Source organism: Bubalus bubalis, chromosome 24 (assembly GCF_019923935.1).
Source record: "Bubalus bubalis isolate 160015118507 breed Murrah chromosome 24, NDDB_SH_1, whole genome shotgun sequence".
Taxonomy (NCBI): domain Eukaryota; kingdom Metazoa; phylum Chordata; class Mammalia; order Artiodactyla; family Bovidae; genus Bubalus; species Bubalus bubalis.
The window spans coordinates 422,607-440,874 of record NC_059180.1 but is presented as its reverse complement, the minus strand read 5'-3'; the positions used below and the strand labels follow the sequence as shown (position 1 = coordinate 440,874).

The window sequence follows — 18,268 nt, the reverse complement described above, 5'->3', positions numbered from 1 at the left end:
TGCGACGATGGACAGGAAGCCCATGAAGACAAGCTCCCTCCCCTGCACTCCAGGGACGGAGCAGAGACAGGAAGGCCCCCCGAGCACACACCCCAGGAAACCTGGTCCTGGAGTCCCGGGGACAGAGCAGCAGATTGTCAGAACCAGGGTGCCCACAGGCACACCAGTGTGAGCCCCGCGTGGCCGCAGGGGGCAGGGTGTGCGAGTGTGTTCTGTGGACGGGGAGGTAGTGCCACAGATGCCCACGCCTGCCCAGCCCTGCCGTCAGCCCAGAGGCCAGTCCTCTCAGTCAGCAGCCCCACCCATCGCTCTAACACGAGCAACGCCACAGCAGAGCTGCTGCTTTCGTTCATCTCTAAACGGCACAGGGATCGCACACTCCTTGCGCACAAATAAGCGACAGGCGTGTGGAGCCTTCCGAAATCAAGTCAACAAGGTAAACATCCAAACTCAGGCGTGTGCCTGTCGGTCCACACAGTTTACAGACAGACTGAAAGCGCCGACGACACAGACGCCGCAGGGCCGCGTGACGGGCGGCAGGCCCCCTCCCCACTGGGAAGCCCGCACGCGGACGAGGGGGAACACTGCCCGCAAGCAGGGGTGTCCTCGCCATCTAGATCAACGCCAGACAACCCGCATAGCCTTGTCCCTGGCCCAGCTGCAGCCACGTGAGCACCTGTGTGCACACGCAGCGGTAAACCGCCAGCAGCGAGGGTCTGCAGGCCAGAGCACGGAGCACCGGCCCCCGTCTCGCTCACCTGGCCGCGCTGTCCCCAGCGGGGCTGTCCCCGGCCGCGCGGGCTGTGGTGACCAGGCGCAGGCTGCGGCGGGACATTCTCGGAGAATCAAATACAGGATCCAACTTGTGTTCAGTCTCGAAATCCAGAGCATCAGAAGAATAACTTGAACTAGAAGGAAAAGACCTCGTCAGAGATAAACACCGATTACAGCCCCACTTTGAAAACAAACTAGCAGAATGTGCAAGCTGGTGTGAATTCTTAAACACAGCCATTAGGATGTGAAGCCTTTCCTACAAAGCAAAAGCAAGCTGGGACCAACTCGGCCCACAGCTGACACGCCCTCCATGGGCTCTGACCGCAGCCCCTGCCTGGGGTTCAGGTCTAGGGCCAGCTCTGCGAAGTGCGAGAGACGCGCTGGTCACCGGCACCCCGCCATGGGCCATGAACTCAACCCTGTCAGAAGACTACAACCTTTACTGTTAACAGCAGACCCTGCCTGATAATGCAGATAATGAGACAGGGAGCCCAGGAAGCTGCTGAATAATCAAACAGGAGGAAAGGAAAAGCCAGCGAGGAGCCACCAGCGCCACTTTGCTTCTAACTCACCGTTAGGTCCAAGAGACGAACGGTACAAAGAAAACCCACTTCCATGGAATCACCTTAAACCAAAGCACAGGTCCTTCTGCGCTGTCAGCAAGCTTCCCAGATCGGAAACAGGAGTGGAGAACCTGCTCAGGGCCCCGTGGGGGCGGGGGCCCTACAGACAGTCCAGCTGCTGGGCAGGACAGTCAGGACTCCACACCTCCAGGAGGTGAGCTCACACCCCAGCAGGAAGGAGGAAGGTGAGGAAGAGGCCACAGCAAAGCCAGGGAAAAGTCAATCGCAGCCCAAGGCACAGGGTGGGGCTGCATGAACTTGGGCCCGGCTGCAAACAAAGGCCTCCTGGAAGCTAGAGGGGGACCTGCTCCCTGGAGGTCCTGGGCAGGCCCAGTGGTTAATCTGCAAGAGGTGGAGACTCTGGGGACACCTGGGGGCATGTCCAGAAGGCAGCAGAACAGGCCTAGTCAAGACAGCAGACCCCAGGGCCAAGGGTGTGGACATCTGGGAGCATCTGAGTAAAGTAAATGGACTTTATATTTCTGCAATTTACTTTGTATTATAAAAATATTTCCAGAAGCGCCCCTGGTGGCTCAGTGGTAAAGAATTTGCCTGCCAATGCAGGAAACATGGTTGGATCCCTGATCCGAAAAATAATTTTAATACAAAATATAGTTATTACTTTTCTTCCAAAATTACATAATTTTCTTAAATGAAAACTGTAATTATTTCAAATCAGAATTCACCATGTAGATGTGGACCAACACCCCTCCATCAACTTCCTCTTCCGAGATGTGGGCCTTGACCCCCGGGGCACTGGGGTTTCCATCTGGGCTGGCTGAGGGCCAGATGGTGCCTGCCGCCCATTGAGCTCTTGAGCCTGAGTCTCACACACCCTCCCATGAACTGGTCCTCTCGCAGGTGCTCCTCCTGTGCCCTCCCAGGCTGCGAAGTCACCCTTGCCCCTCCCTCGTCCCCTTCCTCCCATCAACCACAAGGCCTCCAGTGCTCCCTCCCAAACCTCACACCCTGCCCAGCACTGCCCGAGACCTGCCCCCATGAAGTCTCAGCTGAATGTCTGCCAGGCTCTGCAGAGCACCGTCCCCATTCTCAAGACCCGCACAAACCTGGTCCCACCCCTCCGGGTGGAACCCCTTTGCTGATACCCGCCCCCCCAAGAGCCCCACCTCCCAACACACCTCAGCTCACCTGCCTTTCCCACTCCAGTCCTCACCCAGCCCACGGCCCCGCTACAGTGCCCTGACTGAAACAGTGCTGCTCTCCTGAGGGGGAGCTCCAGGGAAAGGGATGCTTAAAAACGGACCATGAACACAGATAAACGACTATAAAAACAAAATTAAATGAGTTATAAAAATTAAAAATAAATTACCAAGAATTATTTTTATGCTCCACAAATACAGAATAAGGAAGAGCTTTACTTGAGTTCGCCCACTCATTTTGTTCTAAAATACTATGGACTTTCCATAAAAACAGTACGTTACTATGGAAAAGCATGACACGATCTAAACTTGTGACTAAAAACTCAAATCATTAACTATCAGGTTTGACTAATGCTGCTAAGAAGTATGCTTCTTAAAATATCTTCCAATTTTAAGTTTCCATCCCATTGTTAATTTTTAGGAAACAAGCCATGATGAAGCTGACAGCAGCATCCCCCTCGTGTGCTCTGAGCATCTTGCCGGGCTACAAAGGGTTTCTGCCTGCTAATCAAAGCCTCACCAACCTAGGAACATCTTCCCTTTGCCACTGGCCCATAACTTTACCATACTTAAGTTTCATCTCAACCGTCCTTTCTACCTGGTAAACCAGAAAGGCAAAGAGCCAGTCAAGACCTCTTAAGACTCAGACTTCCAGTCGCAGCACGAAATCACAATACAAATAAAAGCAGGAGACCCAGCACTGCATCTGCCAGAAGCCGTGCTCCAGAAACCGAGGCTTCACCAAGACTCTGCTCAGGGTGCCTCCTCTCAAAGGCAAATCACTTTCCAGGTTACTTCTGTTACCTTTAAACTGCTCAGCCATCAACATAAATCACAAACCCCAACATAACCACACAGATGTGCTCTTGAGACCACAGCCACCTGGGTGGAGGCTAAAACAGTCATTCGCAGTGACAAATCACTGAGTCACCAGAAACGTTTGGTTTTCAAAAAAAACCCTCCTAGTTTCCATGTCAGTTTAGCAGTTTTGTAAAACCAGAGCATAACATAAAGTTCATAGACATTTTCACTTTCAACACAAAGCAGCTGGGTCCAAGTACTATAAAAGCCACAACAACCCCACGGCATTCAAGACCACGCACACGTGCAGCTCACCTGAGTGCATACGTGTAGCCAGTGTTCTCAGGCACACACTGGGGAGGAGTGTACGTGTGGAGCCGAGAAAAGTCCATGTTCACGGTCTCAACGCATACTGCAGAGAGTGGGAAAAGCAACGAGGCTGTTAGAGGCTGGGCACACGGGAGCCCCGGGCCAACGGACTGAAGCGCTGTGGCCAGCACTGGATCCAACAGGCCCGTGAGAAGTGAGAGCAGGGTTGGTTGTTTCCTTTTAAGCAAAGGAGACAAGTTTTCTCAGAGCTCCAAGTCCACAGTGTAGTTAGTTGTCAGACTGAGTTCCCTAAAATGATAAATCTACAAAAGCAAAGGGGGAAATCCTAGACCGACCGACTGAAAATGAAGAGAATACAGAGAGTAGCTCAGAACCCTCTTCAGAGCATATTTTTTAAATTCGTGAAGGTGTCAAAACGCTCTCACGCCTTGGGAATAAATTTCCGTCGTTATTACATAAAGCAGCACTGACTGTCGCTCCTTGGTCAAGATCGCCCCGTGCACTCCTCCAAAGTCAGGTTTAATTATACAAGCGCCTCAGAATCAGAAGGCTGCAGGCTGAGTAAGAGAGAAGCTACAAGCTCTGGTTACGCTTTTATTTTTCCCCAAAGAAAAACAAAGATTATTTTTAAATTAAGAAGTTTTGAACATATTGTTTTCAAGGGTGTCATTTAGATTTCTTTGAAATGACTCAAAGTTTCCTCTGGCTAAAAATACACACTTCAGAAAAAAAAAAACACTACCACACCCTCACAGGAGTAACATGAATCTTAATCTGCTGCTCAAAAACCAAGGAAAATAAACCTGGACAGAAAACAATCACGCATAAATGACTGATTTCTATAAACTAAGCCAAAAGTATTTAAATTCACCCCATATTCTTTTAAACAATCCCGGAAGACGTTTAAAAACTACGTTCCCATAGAAACAAACACCACTGTTTACATGTTAAGACTGTCACCGTGCCTACTAATTTCGACACTGCCCTGTGCTCCTACTGGGGACCTGGCTCATCCGCCCAGGCAGCACACGCGCCAGACAAGGACAATTCACTCTATTAATAGACACCTGGAGCTCCCGCTGCAAGAGCGGTAAGTGCCGCTGAGCCCACGTGTTCAGCACCTGCCCGTGCCTCCCTGCGCGAGCTCAGGTTGGGCGCGGTTCCGCAGGCGGGGCCACACCCAGCGGAGGGTAACAATGGCTCTGCCGGAGATCCGGGAGCGGCAGCTTACCCGGCAACCAGAGGAGCACCAGCAGGGCGGCTGCTCCCAGCCCCGGCTTCCCTCCCCAAGAGGCCTTTCACTTCGCTGTGTCCCACTCCCTCAGTACCACCCCATGTCAAAGCTGTTGCCACTGCTGCTTTTGTTTTAATGACAGTTTTGTTCCCTCATTCCCAGTCCTGTGCCTTTATAAGCACTATTTTCTTTCTTTGCGGCTGTGCTGCCTCTGCTGCCGCAAGGCTCCCTCCAGCTGCGGGGGCAGGGGCTGCGCTCGCTGCAGCTGGCACAGGCTTCTCGCGCAGCGGCTTCTCCCGCTGTGCCTGGAGCAGGGCCTCGGGCACCCAGGCCCAGCGGCTGAGGCACATGGACATGGCTGCTCCTCGGTGCCTGGATACGGGGTTGAACCTGTGTTTCCTGCATTGGCAGGTGGTGTCTCCACCACAGAGCCACCAAGGAAGCCCCGCTGCAGCTGATTTTGACCAACGTCTCTACAACTGGTAATCAACGTATCCTAGAGGACTGAGTATTTGGATCGGTTCACACAAAGTCATTTGCAAAGTTATAAACGGCTGAGTGGCAGGTGGCCGAAAGCCAAGCAGCACTGAAGTATCATGACGATGATGTGCAGACATCAGAGTGCCCGGCTGAGACCACGGCTGGACTCCGACGGGTCTGGGCTCTGACCTGAGCTTTGCCACGAGCTGACTGGCCGCCTGCAACAGCTCCTCATACTCAGGAAGCTTCGAGAGCGGAGGCAGCGCTCCAGGCAAGGCCACTGAAGGGCTGCAAGGAGGGCCAGCCCGTGACTCAGCACAGAAGAGCCTGGGGAGGAGGCCACTCGGAGAACTGATAGCCTTTTTACTTTATTCTATTTGCAATTTATCTATAATACTTTCTAATTTCATTTAATTGAAGTATACTTGATTTACAAGATTTCAGGTATATAGCAAAGTAATTCAGTTATACATACGTACCAACATATACTTACAAACACATACACACAAAGTATTTTTCATCCTTTTCCATGATACGTTATTACACGATATTGAATACAGTCCCCTTTGCTATACAATAGGTCCCTGTTGTCTGCCTAGTACAGCCTTTTTATTTTAAAAAAGTTACATTAATACGTTCTCACGTTTTCACCTATCTAAAAGAGAGCTTACTTTCTAATGATAACAGTGTTTCCAAAGCTGCCAGAGGCAAGGACCAGCTGCAAGCTCACCACTCAGCCCGGTTCTTCCGATCGCTGAGACAGAGGAAGCTGAGCGATGCCAGCCTTGTCAGCCTTAACAGAGGCCTTCTGCCACAGCTCAGAAAGAAATGTGACTTCTTGTCTCTGAAATAAAACTCTATCCAAGAACCAAGTGCAGCTACTGGCCATCAGACGAGTTTCCTACCACGAGCAGGATAGGGTTACAGCAGAGTGACCGAGCGACCGTCCTACGGGCGACAGCACAGACACAGGCTGGGTGCCGGCCGGGGAAGGCTTCTGGCCAAGCGTTGCATGAGGGGAGCTTCAGACGCAATGGAACGCCCGAGGGCAACACCGTGAGAGCACTGGTGTGGACACCCACAGCTCTAGGGAGACCAGCCGTGGCCTGGAGGAGAGGCAGGCGGGGGACGGAGGAGGGAGGTCTTGGCCGGAGCCGGTCGGACCTCACGGCCACAAGGGTGGAAGGAACGGGAACCTGTGGTCAGGGCTCTTACTTTTCCCTACTCATTCCGACTTCACTCCTGTAAACACACAGACTTTGTGTTTAGTACACGCACGCAACATCATCTGCAGAACCCAGCCCTGTCTAATCAGACCTGCGGCCCAGGGAAATGCCGCCCTGGCTTGACTGCCTCCAGCGCCCAGAAAACCACCTCTCCACGCAGATCCTTCCAAAGCGACAGGTGGGTACAGAGGCCGCACCAAGCTTGACTCAGAAACGCGCTGCAAGGGGTGAGGCGTGCTCCCCTGCGCTCAGTGTGGATGCGTCACGGGGCACAGAGGCTGCTGCTCCTCTGCACACCCAGCTTCTCCTCTGTCATCCCTGCTGCCTCATTCTGCCTCCCTGGACACATCATGATGTGGATTCACAACACACTAAAATTAATCTCTAGTTCTTTTCATCAAACACGAACATTAGATAAAATTATAGAATAAAGTAAAGCAAAAGAGAATTAAATGATACATGTAAAGCGATGCCTGACACATGGCAAATACTCAACAAGTAAGCTTTAATTATTTTGTGGAATACAGTTACAAAGTCTGTTTTAATTGTTTTTTAAAGAAGGATTTTTTTGTCTTCTAAGTTAACAATCCCCAAGATGGAAGAGTCACTCACCCCGGCCTCAGTGAAAGAGAAAGCCCGATGGCAGCTCAGATGGCCACACCGGAGCCAGCAGGCAGGAAGGCCAGCCCAGCCTCAGCTCAGCAGGACCCCCAGCAGCGGTCTCCCCGCTGCAAGGCTTGGCGTGTCCCCAGAGCCGCTCAAGGCTCCTCTTACACCATCGCTACTTCAAGCCTGAGTGTAACCTTAGAGTCTTCCCACTTGCAGCAGGGCCTGAAGGTGGCCTCAGCCTGTGACTTGAGGGAGATCAGATTTGCATTTATAATCTGAGCAGTATAGAAAGAGCAAGTGAAATAATGAATTGAAAATGTTTTCACCAGCATCAGAAAATCCTGAAAAGAATTCCAAGTCAACATTTTGCAAACGTGTGTGTTTATGAGGAGCAGGCCACACTGTCCCCACTTCTCTAGTCTCTCAGGCCACACCCTTCTCCCAAAGCTGTCACCACCGGGCTGACCTCTGAACGGCCACGTGTCCTCTGAGCCCCTGACGTGGACACGGGGGGCGCACAGCAGAGCCGGCTCATGCCAGGGCACCTGCAGGCCCAGCAGGCTAGCGTGGGGGGAGGGAGGGGGTGCTCCATTGAGCTGCCGTCTGAGCGGAGGCGGCGGGGGAGGGGGGTGCAGCGCTCACCTCAGCAGACGCAGCCGGGAATGGAGAAGGGAGCTCCGGTGTCGCCCTCTGCTCCTGTCCCAACGGCCACACGCAGGCCAGCCCGCACGGGCTAAAAGAGGTCCTCTGTCTAGACTGCAGACGCTGGTCTCAAACCTAGGAAATCAAACAAGCGTCTTTACCCACATGTAGATCCTAGCGGGGCTTTAAAGTATGAGTTAAGATGCCTTATCGGTGACACCTGGCTTCTCCTGTAATGCTCTCCCCTTGCCCAGGGCACACTATAATATTTACACCATATGGGAGACATGAAATATAAAGTTCAGTTTTTGTTCTTGAATGCTTTGGTCAAAAGTGAATTTTAGTTCTACCACGACATATAATTTGACTCTCTACTATTTAGAATATTTGTACTCATCTAGTAACAATTTAGAAAACATGCCTGAAAAATATTAAAAATTACAAGTCACACGGTTGAAAACAGAGACTGAAGCAAATGGCAATACCAAAGAAAGAAAATAAAACTGTTAATAGCCCTGAAATAAATTAGCACAAAATAATTTCTTAAGAAATGCTATCAGTTCTAAAATAAAACTAGAAAAAAAATCAAACTTTAAAACTGGTCTGAGCATTTCTTCTCATTATTATAAACCACAAGCACCATCATCTAGTAGATACTTTTTACTAAACCATGCATAAGACCATCAGAATTTGCTCCAAAGGCACTGTGTTTATCAACCTTTCTAAGAACTGATGGGGTTGCTGACCAAGTGGGCTGAGCCCAGAAGTGAGCCTGATGGACACAGGCTGACATGGCTTCCCTGCACAAATCCTCGGGAACAACACGGCTGCCCTGTCAGCCCCCACCGGAGTCCCCTGTGAGCACCGCACCTCGCCCTCAGGAAGCGCGGCCGTCCAAGGGGACGCCGGACGCACTGGACTGCACCCTCCCCTCTTTGGGCGCAGGCCGTGTCCGAGGCCCTGAGCTGAGCTGCCGGCGGAGGCTGCACTGCCCGCCCAGGCCCTCACACCCGCACACGAGGCCCAGCCTCACTCCCACCAACCCTGCACCACCCGGGGCTTGGCTGTCAAAGTGCACCTGGGCAACCCGGTACTTCTTTATCACATGCCTTGTAGAGAAGAATTTTAAAACTAAAATTCAGAGGTCCCCCTTAAAAATTAGTACTATAGTGATTTTTAAAAAATCAGTACTGTATCTTATTGGTGATTTTGGCCTCACCCCAGGGCATGTGGGATCTTGGTTCCCTGAACTCGCGCCCCCTGCAGTGGGCTTAACCACTGACTGCCTGGGAAGCCCTGAGCACTCTGCTGCTAAGTTGCTTCAGTCGTGTCCGACTCTGTGCGACCCCATAGACGGCAGCCCACCAGGCTCCCCCATCCCTGGGATTCTCCAAGCAAGAACACCGGAGTGGGTTGCCATTTCCTTCTCTAATGCATGAAAGTAAAAAGTGAAAGGGAAGTCGCTCAGTCGTGTCCGACTCTTCGCAACCCCCACGGACTGCAGCCCACCAGGCTCCTCCGTCCATGGGATTCTCCAGGCAAGAGTACTGGAGTGGGGTGCCATTGCCTTCTTCCCAAGAGTACTCTACTTGAACATAATCACTTTGCTCAGGTTTAATCCTGTTAAAACTCCTAACACAGAGACTAAAAATATTAGTTATATTTCCCTACAGATTAGAAATAAACATAAACTGGCTTAGACGTTATTGTTTTCCAAATATCATGTTCAATGTAATTACTTCCACAATATAATAAGCAGGAATTGGCATTACCTACCTGTTTTCATTTTAAGGAGGCAAAACATTGCTAGTTTATGGAAAACCATGGTTTATACTAGAATACTTAAAAAATGATCTCGTTATTTAAAACAGCGAATCAGAAACAAATGAGTATAACCTAAAAATATGTGAAAGACCTTCACAGAACATTGTATGTTTTATATATATACTTGAATATATTTTTAAAACTTCAAGAAAAATACTGCACTAAATTTAATTGTAAATTACAGAGAATGAGACTACCCTGCCTGGGACTGTTCAACTTTTTTTTTAAAAGAGTAGGTAGATAATATACGTATAACTGAATCACTTTGCTGTACACCTGAAACACAACACTGTTAATCAACTATATTCCAGTACAAAATAAAAAGGTTTTAAAAAATAAATGAGTAGGTTTTGGTTTTATAATTTAAACAATTAACCCAGTAACTATTATTTTCAAAAAGAAAAAGAAGGCTGGTCTTCATCTGTGAAGCGGTGTGAGGCGGCCAGACCTGGGGTTCTCGCTCGGCGGTGGGAGCCTGGCCCCCGCGCTGTGGCAGGCCTCGGCCCGTCACCACCCCACCTGCCCGGCGCCACCTGGCTGGAGGGTGGGAGCACCCAACAGGAGTCGAGTATTACCAGCAGCAACTCTGTACTGACAGCTTCCAGCCAAGATCTGAGGTTTCTTTTTTCAGAAATGATGAAATAGGAAAAGAGGCAGGCTAGATAGCTTTGTTTACATAATAGAGGAGTTTTCGAGGAAATGACTCCTTCTATGTGAAGATGCATTATCACCTGCTTCCATCTCCCAGTGATATGTGCGCTCAATGGTTTTAATAAAGCCTATGCTTCCTCTCACAGGGAGATCTGCCTCAGTGTTTCAGCAAAGGCAGCTTACTTTCTGCCCATTACTGTAAAGGGTTTTTCTTCTTAGAAGACAGAAAACATGACCCCACACTTCTCAGACCCAGACTGCACTGACTTTCCTTCCAGTGGTGCGGTCAGAAGAGATGTGCCCGGCACCTCCCCCGGAAAGAGTTCGGTGACAGCGAGTGACGGAGGGCCTTCCGGGACAACGCCGGGTGGTGGTCCAGGACCCCCACACCCCACGGGGCTCCTCGGGACACCAGAGACCACTCTGGCAGGCGAAAGCCCTCTGTCTCATCCTGCAGGCGTCTTGTCTCTTTCTCCCCGTTGCACAGGAGTTAGGTGGCATGCCTGGGCTGGCCCCGTCTGTTGCTGAACAGACGTGTGTGATCGGCCCAGGCTCAGCCCTCCCCTGTGCTCAGCCCTCCCCTGGAAGGCCTTCCTAACCCAGAGCCCGGGACAGGCTGTCATGGGTTCTGCTGCCCACGCAGATCTGACCTCCGCACTTCCCGCCATTTTTAACTCATCTAGTCCATCTGTTGCTTCTTTGTATACCTGAGGGAGGGATCTGATTCTACTTCTGCACGTCACCCACTGAATTCAAGGGGAGCAACCACCGCCCCCCTGGAACAGCGGTACCCTCCCTTGGGCCAGTCCTCCGCCCCCCGACCATCTCTCGCTGGCTTCCTGGGAGCGAGCACCCCTAATTTCCCCCTATCCAGTCTTGCCTTCTCAAGTCAGAAAACTGCCAGAATGGTCCAAAAAGAGATTCAACCATCTCCCTCCCTTCAGATCCCATGGCTTCCCTACAAATGAGACCCCTGTCCAAGGCTCCATCTCCTACTACCCACATCACAGCTTCACTGAGAGCCTGGTCCCAGGTAGCCCTCTCCCTCTGCTCCATTTACGTACAGCTCCAGTGCCCTTCTCTTGTCTGGGATGCCCTCCTGATCCTGATTCCCACTCCCTTGGTCTCCTGCCACCCCAACTGCTCCCAGCTAACTTCTATGCACCCTCAGGCTATAGCGGAAAGACCACCTCCAGGAAGCATCCAAATTATGTGCCAATTTTAGAGCTCCCTGGTGTTTAACCACATAAGAGAAATATGCTGTTGATTAATGAGTCTTTTTCTTCAACTAGACCGTGACCTCTCTGAGGGTAGGAGCTAACCCTGACTCGTAGAACCAAGGAATGTCACACAGGTGCCTAGAGACACGGGAGAACCAAGGAATATCACACAGGTGCCTAGAGACACGGGAGAACCAAGGAATGTCACACAGGTGCCCAGAGACACGGGACAAGTCATTGCTACCACACTGCTTTGCCTTTAACCTGAAAATACTCCTGGTTCCCCTCATCCCTCTCTCGGCAGCGCCCCCCCCCCCCCCCGTGTTGGATGAACTCCTAAAGAGCAGTGCGGCTCCACACATCTGGTCCCCACACTCCTTCTCCTCATTAACCTGAAGCACTTCGTGTGTTTCCTCATTTAATCAGAACTGTGGCGTCTGCTGCTTCATTTCCAACTATAACTGGGAACAGCCAGAAACAATAATCACAGGATTTTACTGCTACTATAAATGTAAACACTCGATCCACACCATTTCGAGATCACCCTTTTTAATGCTCTGTCCTCCTGCATGTGAAGTACTGGGCTAAAAGTGAGTGTTCACCAGTACTAAAAGGGTTTGTAGCATAAACAGCAAGTAAAGAAACCTTTAAATAGATGTTTTTCATATTTTAGATAAGGCTCCCATCTTCCAATAACATTAAAGATCAAACAAAGAAAATAGAATGCCTAAGAGCAAAGCAACTGGGCAAAGCACTCTTTTGTTTTGAAGCCATGTGTGCCCTGGGGAACCCCTCACGCCACCCGGGGAACCACTGATCTGCGCATAATTACTCTCACACGACTCAAGTCTTGCCCCTGCAGCTTTACTCTGCCCAAATATCTAAAACCATCTGTCACATGGTTCTTACTCCCTAAACTAAAATTCAGTCAATAACGGTTCATGGAGTGCCCCTCTGCCACTAAATGAAAAGCAAAGCACTCAACTAACAAGCAGGATTACAGATACAATTCAAACTGCAAAACTGACTGATGAATCACACAGGCCACTGAACAGAGCAGTAAATTACAGCACTGATTATAATGAACAGCAGGTTATAAACAGGAACACTGTGGTCTATACTTTGTCCATCCTAAATTTATTTTGGCCCAAAGGAAGTAAAGTTTCAAATGGAGCCAGTCTAGTCTCTTCTATCTGGACATCAAGTGGGCTAAGCTGTCCAAAATAGCAACGCGTTCCAAACTTAGGAAGAAAGGGAGGAAGCAAACGCAGGTGTTTTCAGTCAAGAAGATAATACTGCGGCCCTCCTGCAGGAACCACAGAGCACAACTACTCTCCAAAATATTCACAGCAACATCACATGTGCTCGACTGGAATTACTGTTTCGTTCCCACTGCCCTGTGAACCCCAATGTGGGTGCTCAAATTTCGGGTGTGTTCAGGACCTCTTTGCTTGAGTCAACAGTGGGCCCCATGAAACACCCTGCAGTTGTCCGGGTTCTCACCTCCCCTTGAAATATAGAGGTACAGACAGGTGTTGCAGTGCTGAAGCTGGCTTCATCCTGTTACCACTGCTACCAAAAGTGCCTGGCATTTACTGAACGGGAGGAAAAACAATAGCAAGAAACTTGGAAACTAGAAAACAGATGGATGAATGAAAACTCATGTAGGCCAGAAAGTGCGGAACCGGAAGCTTCAATGAGGAGCACTGAGAAGTAGCCAGTCTGCATCACGGAGCCCTAAGCACCTGCATCACGGAGCCCTAAGCGCCTGCATCACGGAGCCCTAAGCCTCTGCATCACGGAGCCCTAAGCGTCTGCATCACGGAGCCCTAAGCGCCTGCATCACGGAGCCCTAAGCGCCTGCATCACGGAGCCCTAAGCGCCTGCATCACGGAGCCCTAAGCGTCTGATGATGGTGACACCTGTGAGCACTTGGACGGAAGGATGTGGAGCGGGACCAAAACACAGGGCGAGCCAAACAATGAGAGTCCGCTGAACAAGCAATTAGGCAAAACCACGTGATCATCTCAACTGGTGCAGGAAAAGCATCTGTCAAAATCCAACAGTTCTTCGTGACAAAAACATTGAACAAACTAGGAAAAGAGAACTTCCTCTATCTGACAAAGGGATTTGGCAATGGCACCCCACTCCAGTCCTCTTGCCTGGAAAATCCCATGGACGGAGGAGCCTGGTGGGCTGCAGTCCATGGGGTCACTAAGAGTCGGATGCGACTGAGCGACTTCACTTTCACTTTTCACTTCCACACATTGGAGAAGGAAATGGCAGCCCACTGCAGTGTTCTTGCCTGGAGAAGCCCAGGGAGGGGGAGCCTGGTGGGCTGCCGTCTATGGGGCCGCACAGGGTCGGACGCGACTGAGGCGACGCAGCAGCAGCACAGCTAGCACCACACTCTATGCTGAAAGGCGGAAAACCTCCCCTAAAATCAGAAACCAAACAAGGACATCATTTTTCCACTGCTATTCAAGACTGTACTGGATCTAGCCAGAGCAATTAGGCAAGAAAAAGAATAGATGGCATCCAAATTAGAAAGCAAAACTAAAACTGCCTCTATTCACAGGTGGCATTATAAAAAATTTTAAAGAATTCACAAAAATCTATTAAAACTAGTAAACTGAGTGAAGTTAAAGTTGCACGATACAAGATCAAGACACAAAAATAAGTTATATTTCTATTTACTATAAATATACAATATTAACAATCTAAAAATGAACAATGAATAAAAATGAATAAACAAATAATCTAAAAATGAAATTAAGAAAACAACTGCTCTTAAAGTAGCAACAAAAAGAGTAACAAACTTAGTCAGAGGTTGTGAGTTTGTTCCTCACCTGGAGCACCAAAAAAAAAAAAAAACAAAACAGTAACAAACTTAGTTGAGTAAGTTTAAAAAAGTAAAAGACTGGCACACTGAAAATGATGAAACACTGCTGAAAGAAATGCAGACATAAATGAACAGAGAGAGAGCCCCATTCAGGCGCAGGAAGACAAGGGTGTTAGCCAAACAATACGCCCCTGAGCAAGAACAGACTCAATGTGCTCTCAAAATCGCAAAGGCTTTTTTGTAAATGGTAAAGCTTATATTTAAATTCATATGAATTGCAATGAATCCCAAACAGCCAAAAGCAATGTTGAAAAAGAACAAATTTGGAGGACTCACATTTTCCAATTCCAAAACTGACCTCAAAAGCAGTGTGTTCCCGTCATGACGACAGACACGTACACTAACGGGACAGAACTAACAGCCCAGAAACAAACCCCCACATTTATGGTCAACTGATGTGCTACGAGGACGCCAACTAGTCAACAGGGAAAGAGCAGTCTCTTCAATAAGTGGTGTTGGGACATCTGGACATCTACAAGCAAAGCTGGACCCTTACCTCACCCCATATACAAAAACTGACTCAAAATGCATTAAAGGCCTACATTTAAGAGCTAAAACTAGAAAACTCTTAGATTAAAAACATAGAGATTTGCCTCCACAACCTTGGATTTGTCAACAGTCTCTTAGATAAGACACCAAAAGCATGAGCAACAAAAGAGAAAATAAATGTGGCTTCATCAAAATTAAAATTTTTGTGCATCAAAGGACACCATCAACAGAGTGAAGAGACAACCCAAAGAATGCAAGAAAGTATACACAAATCATGTATCTGAAAGGGTCTAGCATTCAGGAGATATAAAGAACTCTTACAACTCAAAAAGGCAAATAAGCCAACTACAAAATGGACAAAGGACCAGAATGGACACTTCCCGAAAGAAGATATATATATGGCCAACAAATACATAAAAAGATGATCATCATCAGTTACTATGGAAATGCAAATCAAAATCAAACTGACACACCACCTCACAAGTACTAGAATGGCCATAATAAAACAATGCAAAATGGAAAAAAAGTGTTGGAGAGGATGTAGAGAAATTGGAACCCTTGCACAATGTTGGTGGGAATGTAAAATGGTGCAGCTACTGTGGAAAAGTTTGGTGGTTACTCTACAAATTAAATAGTTACCATGTGACCCAGCATTTCCACTCCCAGTTACTGATATACACCCTAAAAATGAAAACAGGTGCTCAACCAAAAACTTGTAGACAAATGTTCATAGCAACATTATTCATAATGGACAAAAAGTGGAAACAACTCAAATGCCCACTAACAGATGAATGGATAAGCAAACTGATATATTTGTACAATGGAATATTATTCAGTTGCAAAGAGGAATCCAAGTTCTGACACACTCCACAACGTGGATAAACCTCAAAAACATTCTGCTAAGTGAAAGAAGTCAACATACAAGGTCACATACTGTAAAAATCCATTTGTATTAAAAAAAAAAAAAGTCCAGAGCAGACACATTCATAGAAACAGAAAAAACCTTAGCTGCTGCCAGAAGCCACCTAATGGGTACCGGGCTTCCATCCAGGATGATAAAAAGTTCTACAGCTAGACAGGGTGATGGCTGCACAGCACTGCGAACAAGCAATGCAGGTGCTGTACAGGTTAGGGCGGAAATGTTATGACATGTATTTTTTACAACTTAAAAAAAAAAAAGCAGTTGGCTACTCAGCATGGATCCCCTTCCTGCCTCCCCCCAGAAGAGACTGGAGCATAAAACCAAGGGCTCCCTAGACCAGCAAGTAAAGGGCAGTCGAGTTCTAGAATGCCTTCCTGAAACGGGGGATAAGAGAGCATTTCCTCTCTAATTTGTAAAGCCCACAGCCATAGTCTTCCACTCTTAAAATAAGGCAGGAGATTGGGAAGCCCTTCTCTGGACCTCTAGAAAGTCCAATCAAAGGGCCCAAGGGCAGCGACATTGGGTATGGCTCAAGGAAACCCAACCCGCCCTCTCAGCCAGCAGTGACAGGACCAGAGCAGGTGCACGGGCTCCCCGAGGGCTGGGCCGGGTCCCACTCTCAGATGCCCTCATGTTGCAGGACAGGAGGACTCAAGCAAGCCGACACTTAGGCCATGGAAGGAGAATGAGACGCCAGGGCATTCAGAAACACGACACAAAGTTTTAGAGGAAAAAACAGTTAACGACCAAACCTCCGGGAAATGTAAAATCTGATGACCAAAACAAAACGCTCAACAAATGAGTCAGGACATTAACGAAATCTAGAAAGTCAAACAAGAAGACATCGGTGGAAAATAGGAGAGATAAAGATGACCAATCAAGAGGTCCAATGCCCCAATACAGTAGCATTTCCAAACACACAGGGGGAAAAATTAAAGAAAAAAAAGAGGGAAGAAAACTATCAAAGCAAATAAGTCGAGAAAATTAAATTCTCCAGAACTTCCCAGTCACCCCGCGTTTCCAGACTTAAAGGAACTCTGAAGGGTCCGAAGAAACGGACGAAAACACAGCCGGAGCGCTCACGTTTCGGAGCCGCGAGGGCGGGGCGAGGGAACGCGCCGGGCACGGAGGACCCCGCGCGGCGCCGGGCACCAGGCCCGGCCCGCCCGACGTCGGCCCCGCCTGCAGCGGCGGGCACGCGCGACCCCGGGCCGAGCGGCGAGCCGGGCGCGCGAGCCGGAGGCGGGCGGGGGGCGGCGGGCCGCGGAGCGGGCGCCGAGCGGGCGCGGGGCGCTGAAAGGCGCCGGGTGAGGCGCGGGGCGCCCGGGGCGGCAGAGGGGACGCGGCCTGAGGGAGCGGCTTGGGGGCGGCCCCGAAGAGGGTCCGGCGGCGCCGCGCACGGGGACCACCGCCTGAGGAGGGGGCGCGAGGTCCGCGGGGCTGACGGGAGGCCGCGGCCGTTGGCGACCCCGCCGGGGCCCGCGGCTGCCCCTGCCCCCGCCGCCCGGAGGGGCGCCTGGGCCCCGGCCCCACCGCGCCGGCCCTCCCGCCCCGAGCCCCGCCACAGCTCACCTGCCTCGCGCCGCGCTCGCCGTCGCCGCCGCCGCCGCCGCCGCCGCCTGAGGCCTTGTCTGCACCGCCCAGGCCCGGGAGACCGTGCCCCTGCCAGCCAATCGCTCGCCGCGCCGGGGAGCAACGCAGACGCCCACCAATCGCGGGCGCGCCTCTGGAAGCTCCTCGGCCAATGCAGAGGCGGCCTCCCGAGAGGCCCACCCAATCGGCACCGGAGGCCGAGCCGCGGGCGGGGAGGTGGGCGGGCCCCCAGGGCGGCGCGCGCGGGGACGGGGCGGGGCGAGAGGGTTCCGAGGTGGCGCGCGGGGTCTTCGTGCCGAGCGGGACCTCCGGCGCGGGAGTCGTCCGTGTGGGCTCCGAGCAGTCAGGCCGCCCTCCCTGCGACCCCCGCCCCCGCGCCGCGTGGCTGTCCCCGCGCCCCCGGCGCCGACACCCCGTACCCGCGCGGCCTCCGAGCTCCGCCCGCGTCCCTAGGCGTCGCAGGTGCGCTCCTCCGAGGCGGGCGGTGGCGGAACCGGGCTCTCAGGCCGCTGCCCCTGGGCCTGCGGAGCACACGTGCGCCTACTTGCCTGCAGGCTTCTCCACCCACGGATAACTACAGGCCACTCTCCGGTGGAGTTGTGCGGTGTTTGAACCCGACCTTTTATTATCTCTTTGCGTTTCAGAACCGATTTGCCAGGTAGATAAAGAAGCTATTATCCTACTTTACAAAAGAGGAAACGCGGCTCCAGCAGGTTAGCGGGTGAGGGTGAGAAGACTTTGCCAAATTGCCCTCTCACAAGAAGCCTTCCAGCGCGGCAAAGAAAAAA

General features: G+C 50.6%; 1 protein-coding gene across 11 annotated transcripts in view; it reads right to left on the bottom strand.

Annotated features, from left to right (window-relative positions):
- SUN1 (Sad1 and UNC84 domain containing 1) overlaps positions 1-17,893 on the bottom strand; it is a 45,444-nt gene extending 27,551 nt beyond the window's left edge. For 10 of the 11 annotated variants that reach the window (XM_044936083.2, XM_044936084.2, XM_044936085.2 and 7 more), the window contains exons 1-3: positions 7,880-8,014; positions 3,674-3,770; positions 759-908 (exon numbers count right to left, since the gene is read on the bottom strand). In XM_044936083.2, coding sequence (XP_044792018.1) covers positions 759-908; positions 3,674-3,750 — 227 coding nt within the window. In that variant the 5' untranslated portion in view covers positions 3,751-3,770; positions 7,880-8,014. Of the gene's footprint in view, positions 1-758; positions 909-3,673; positions 3,771-7,879; positions 8,015-17,459 lie in introns of those variants that run through there. The other variant, XM_044936086.2, reaches the window with a different exon arrangement.
- Between the last annotated feature and the right edge of the window lie 375 nt (positions 17,894-18,268).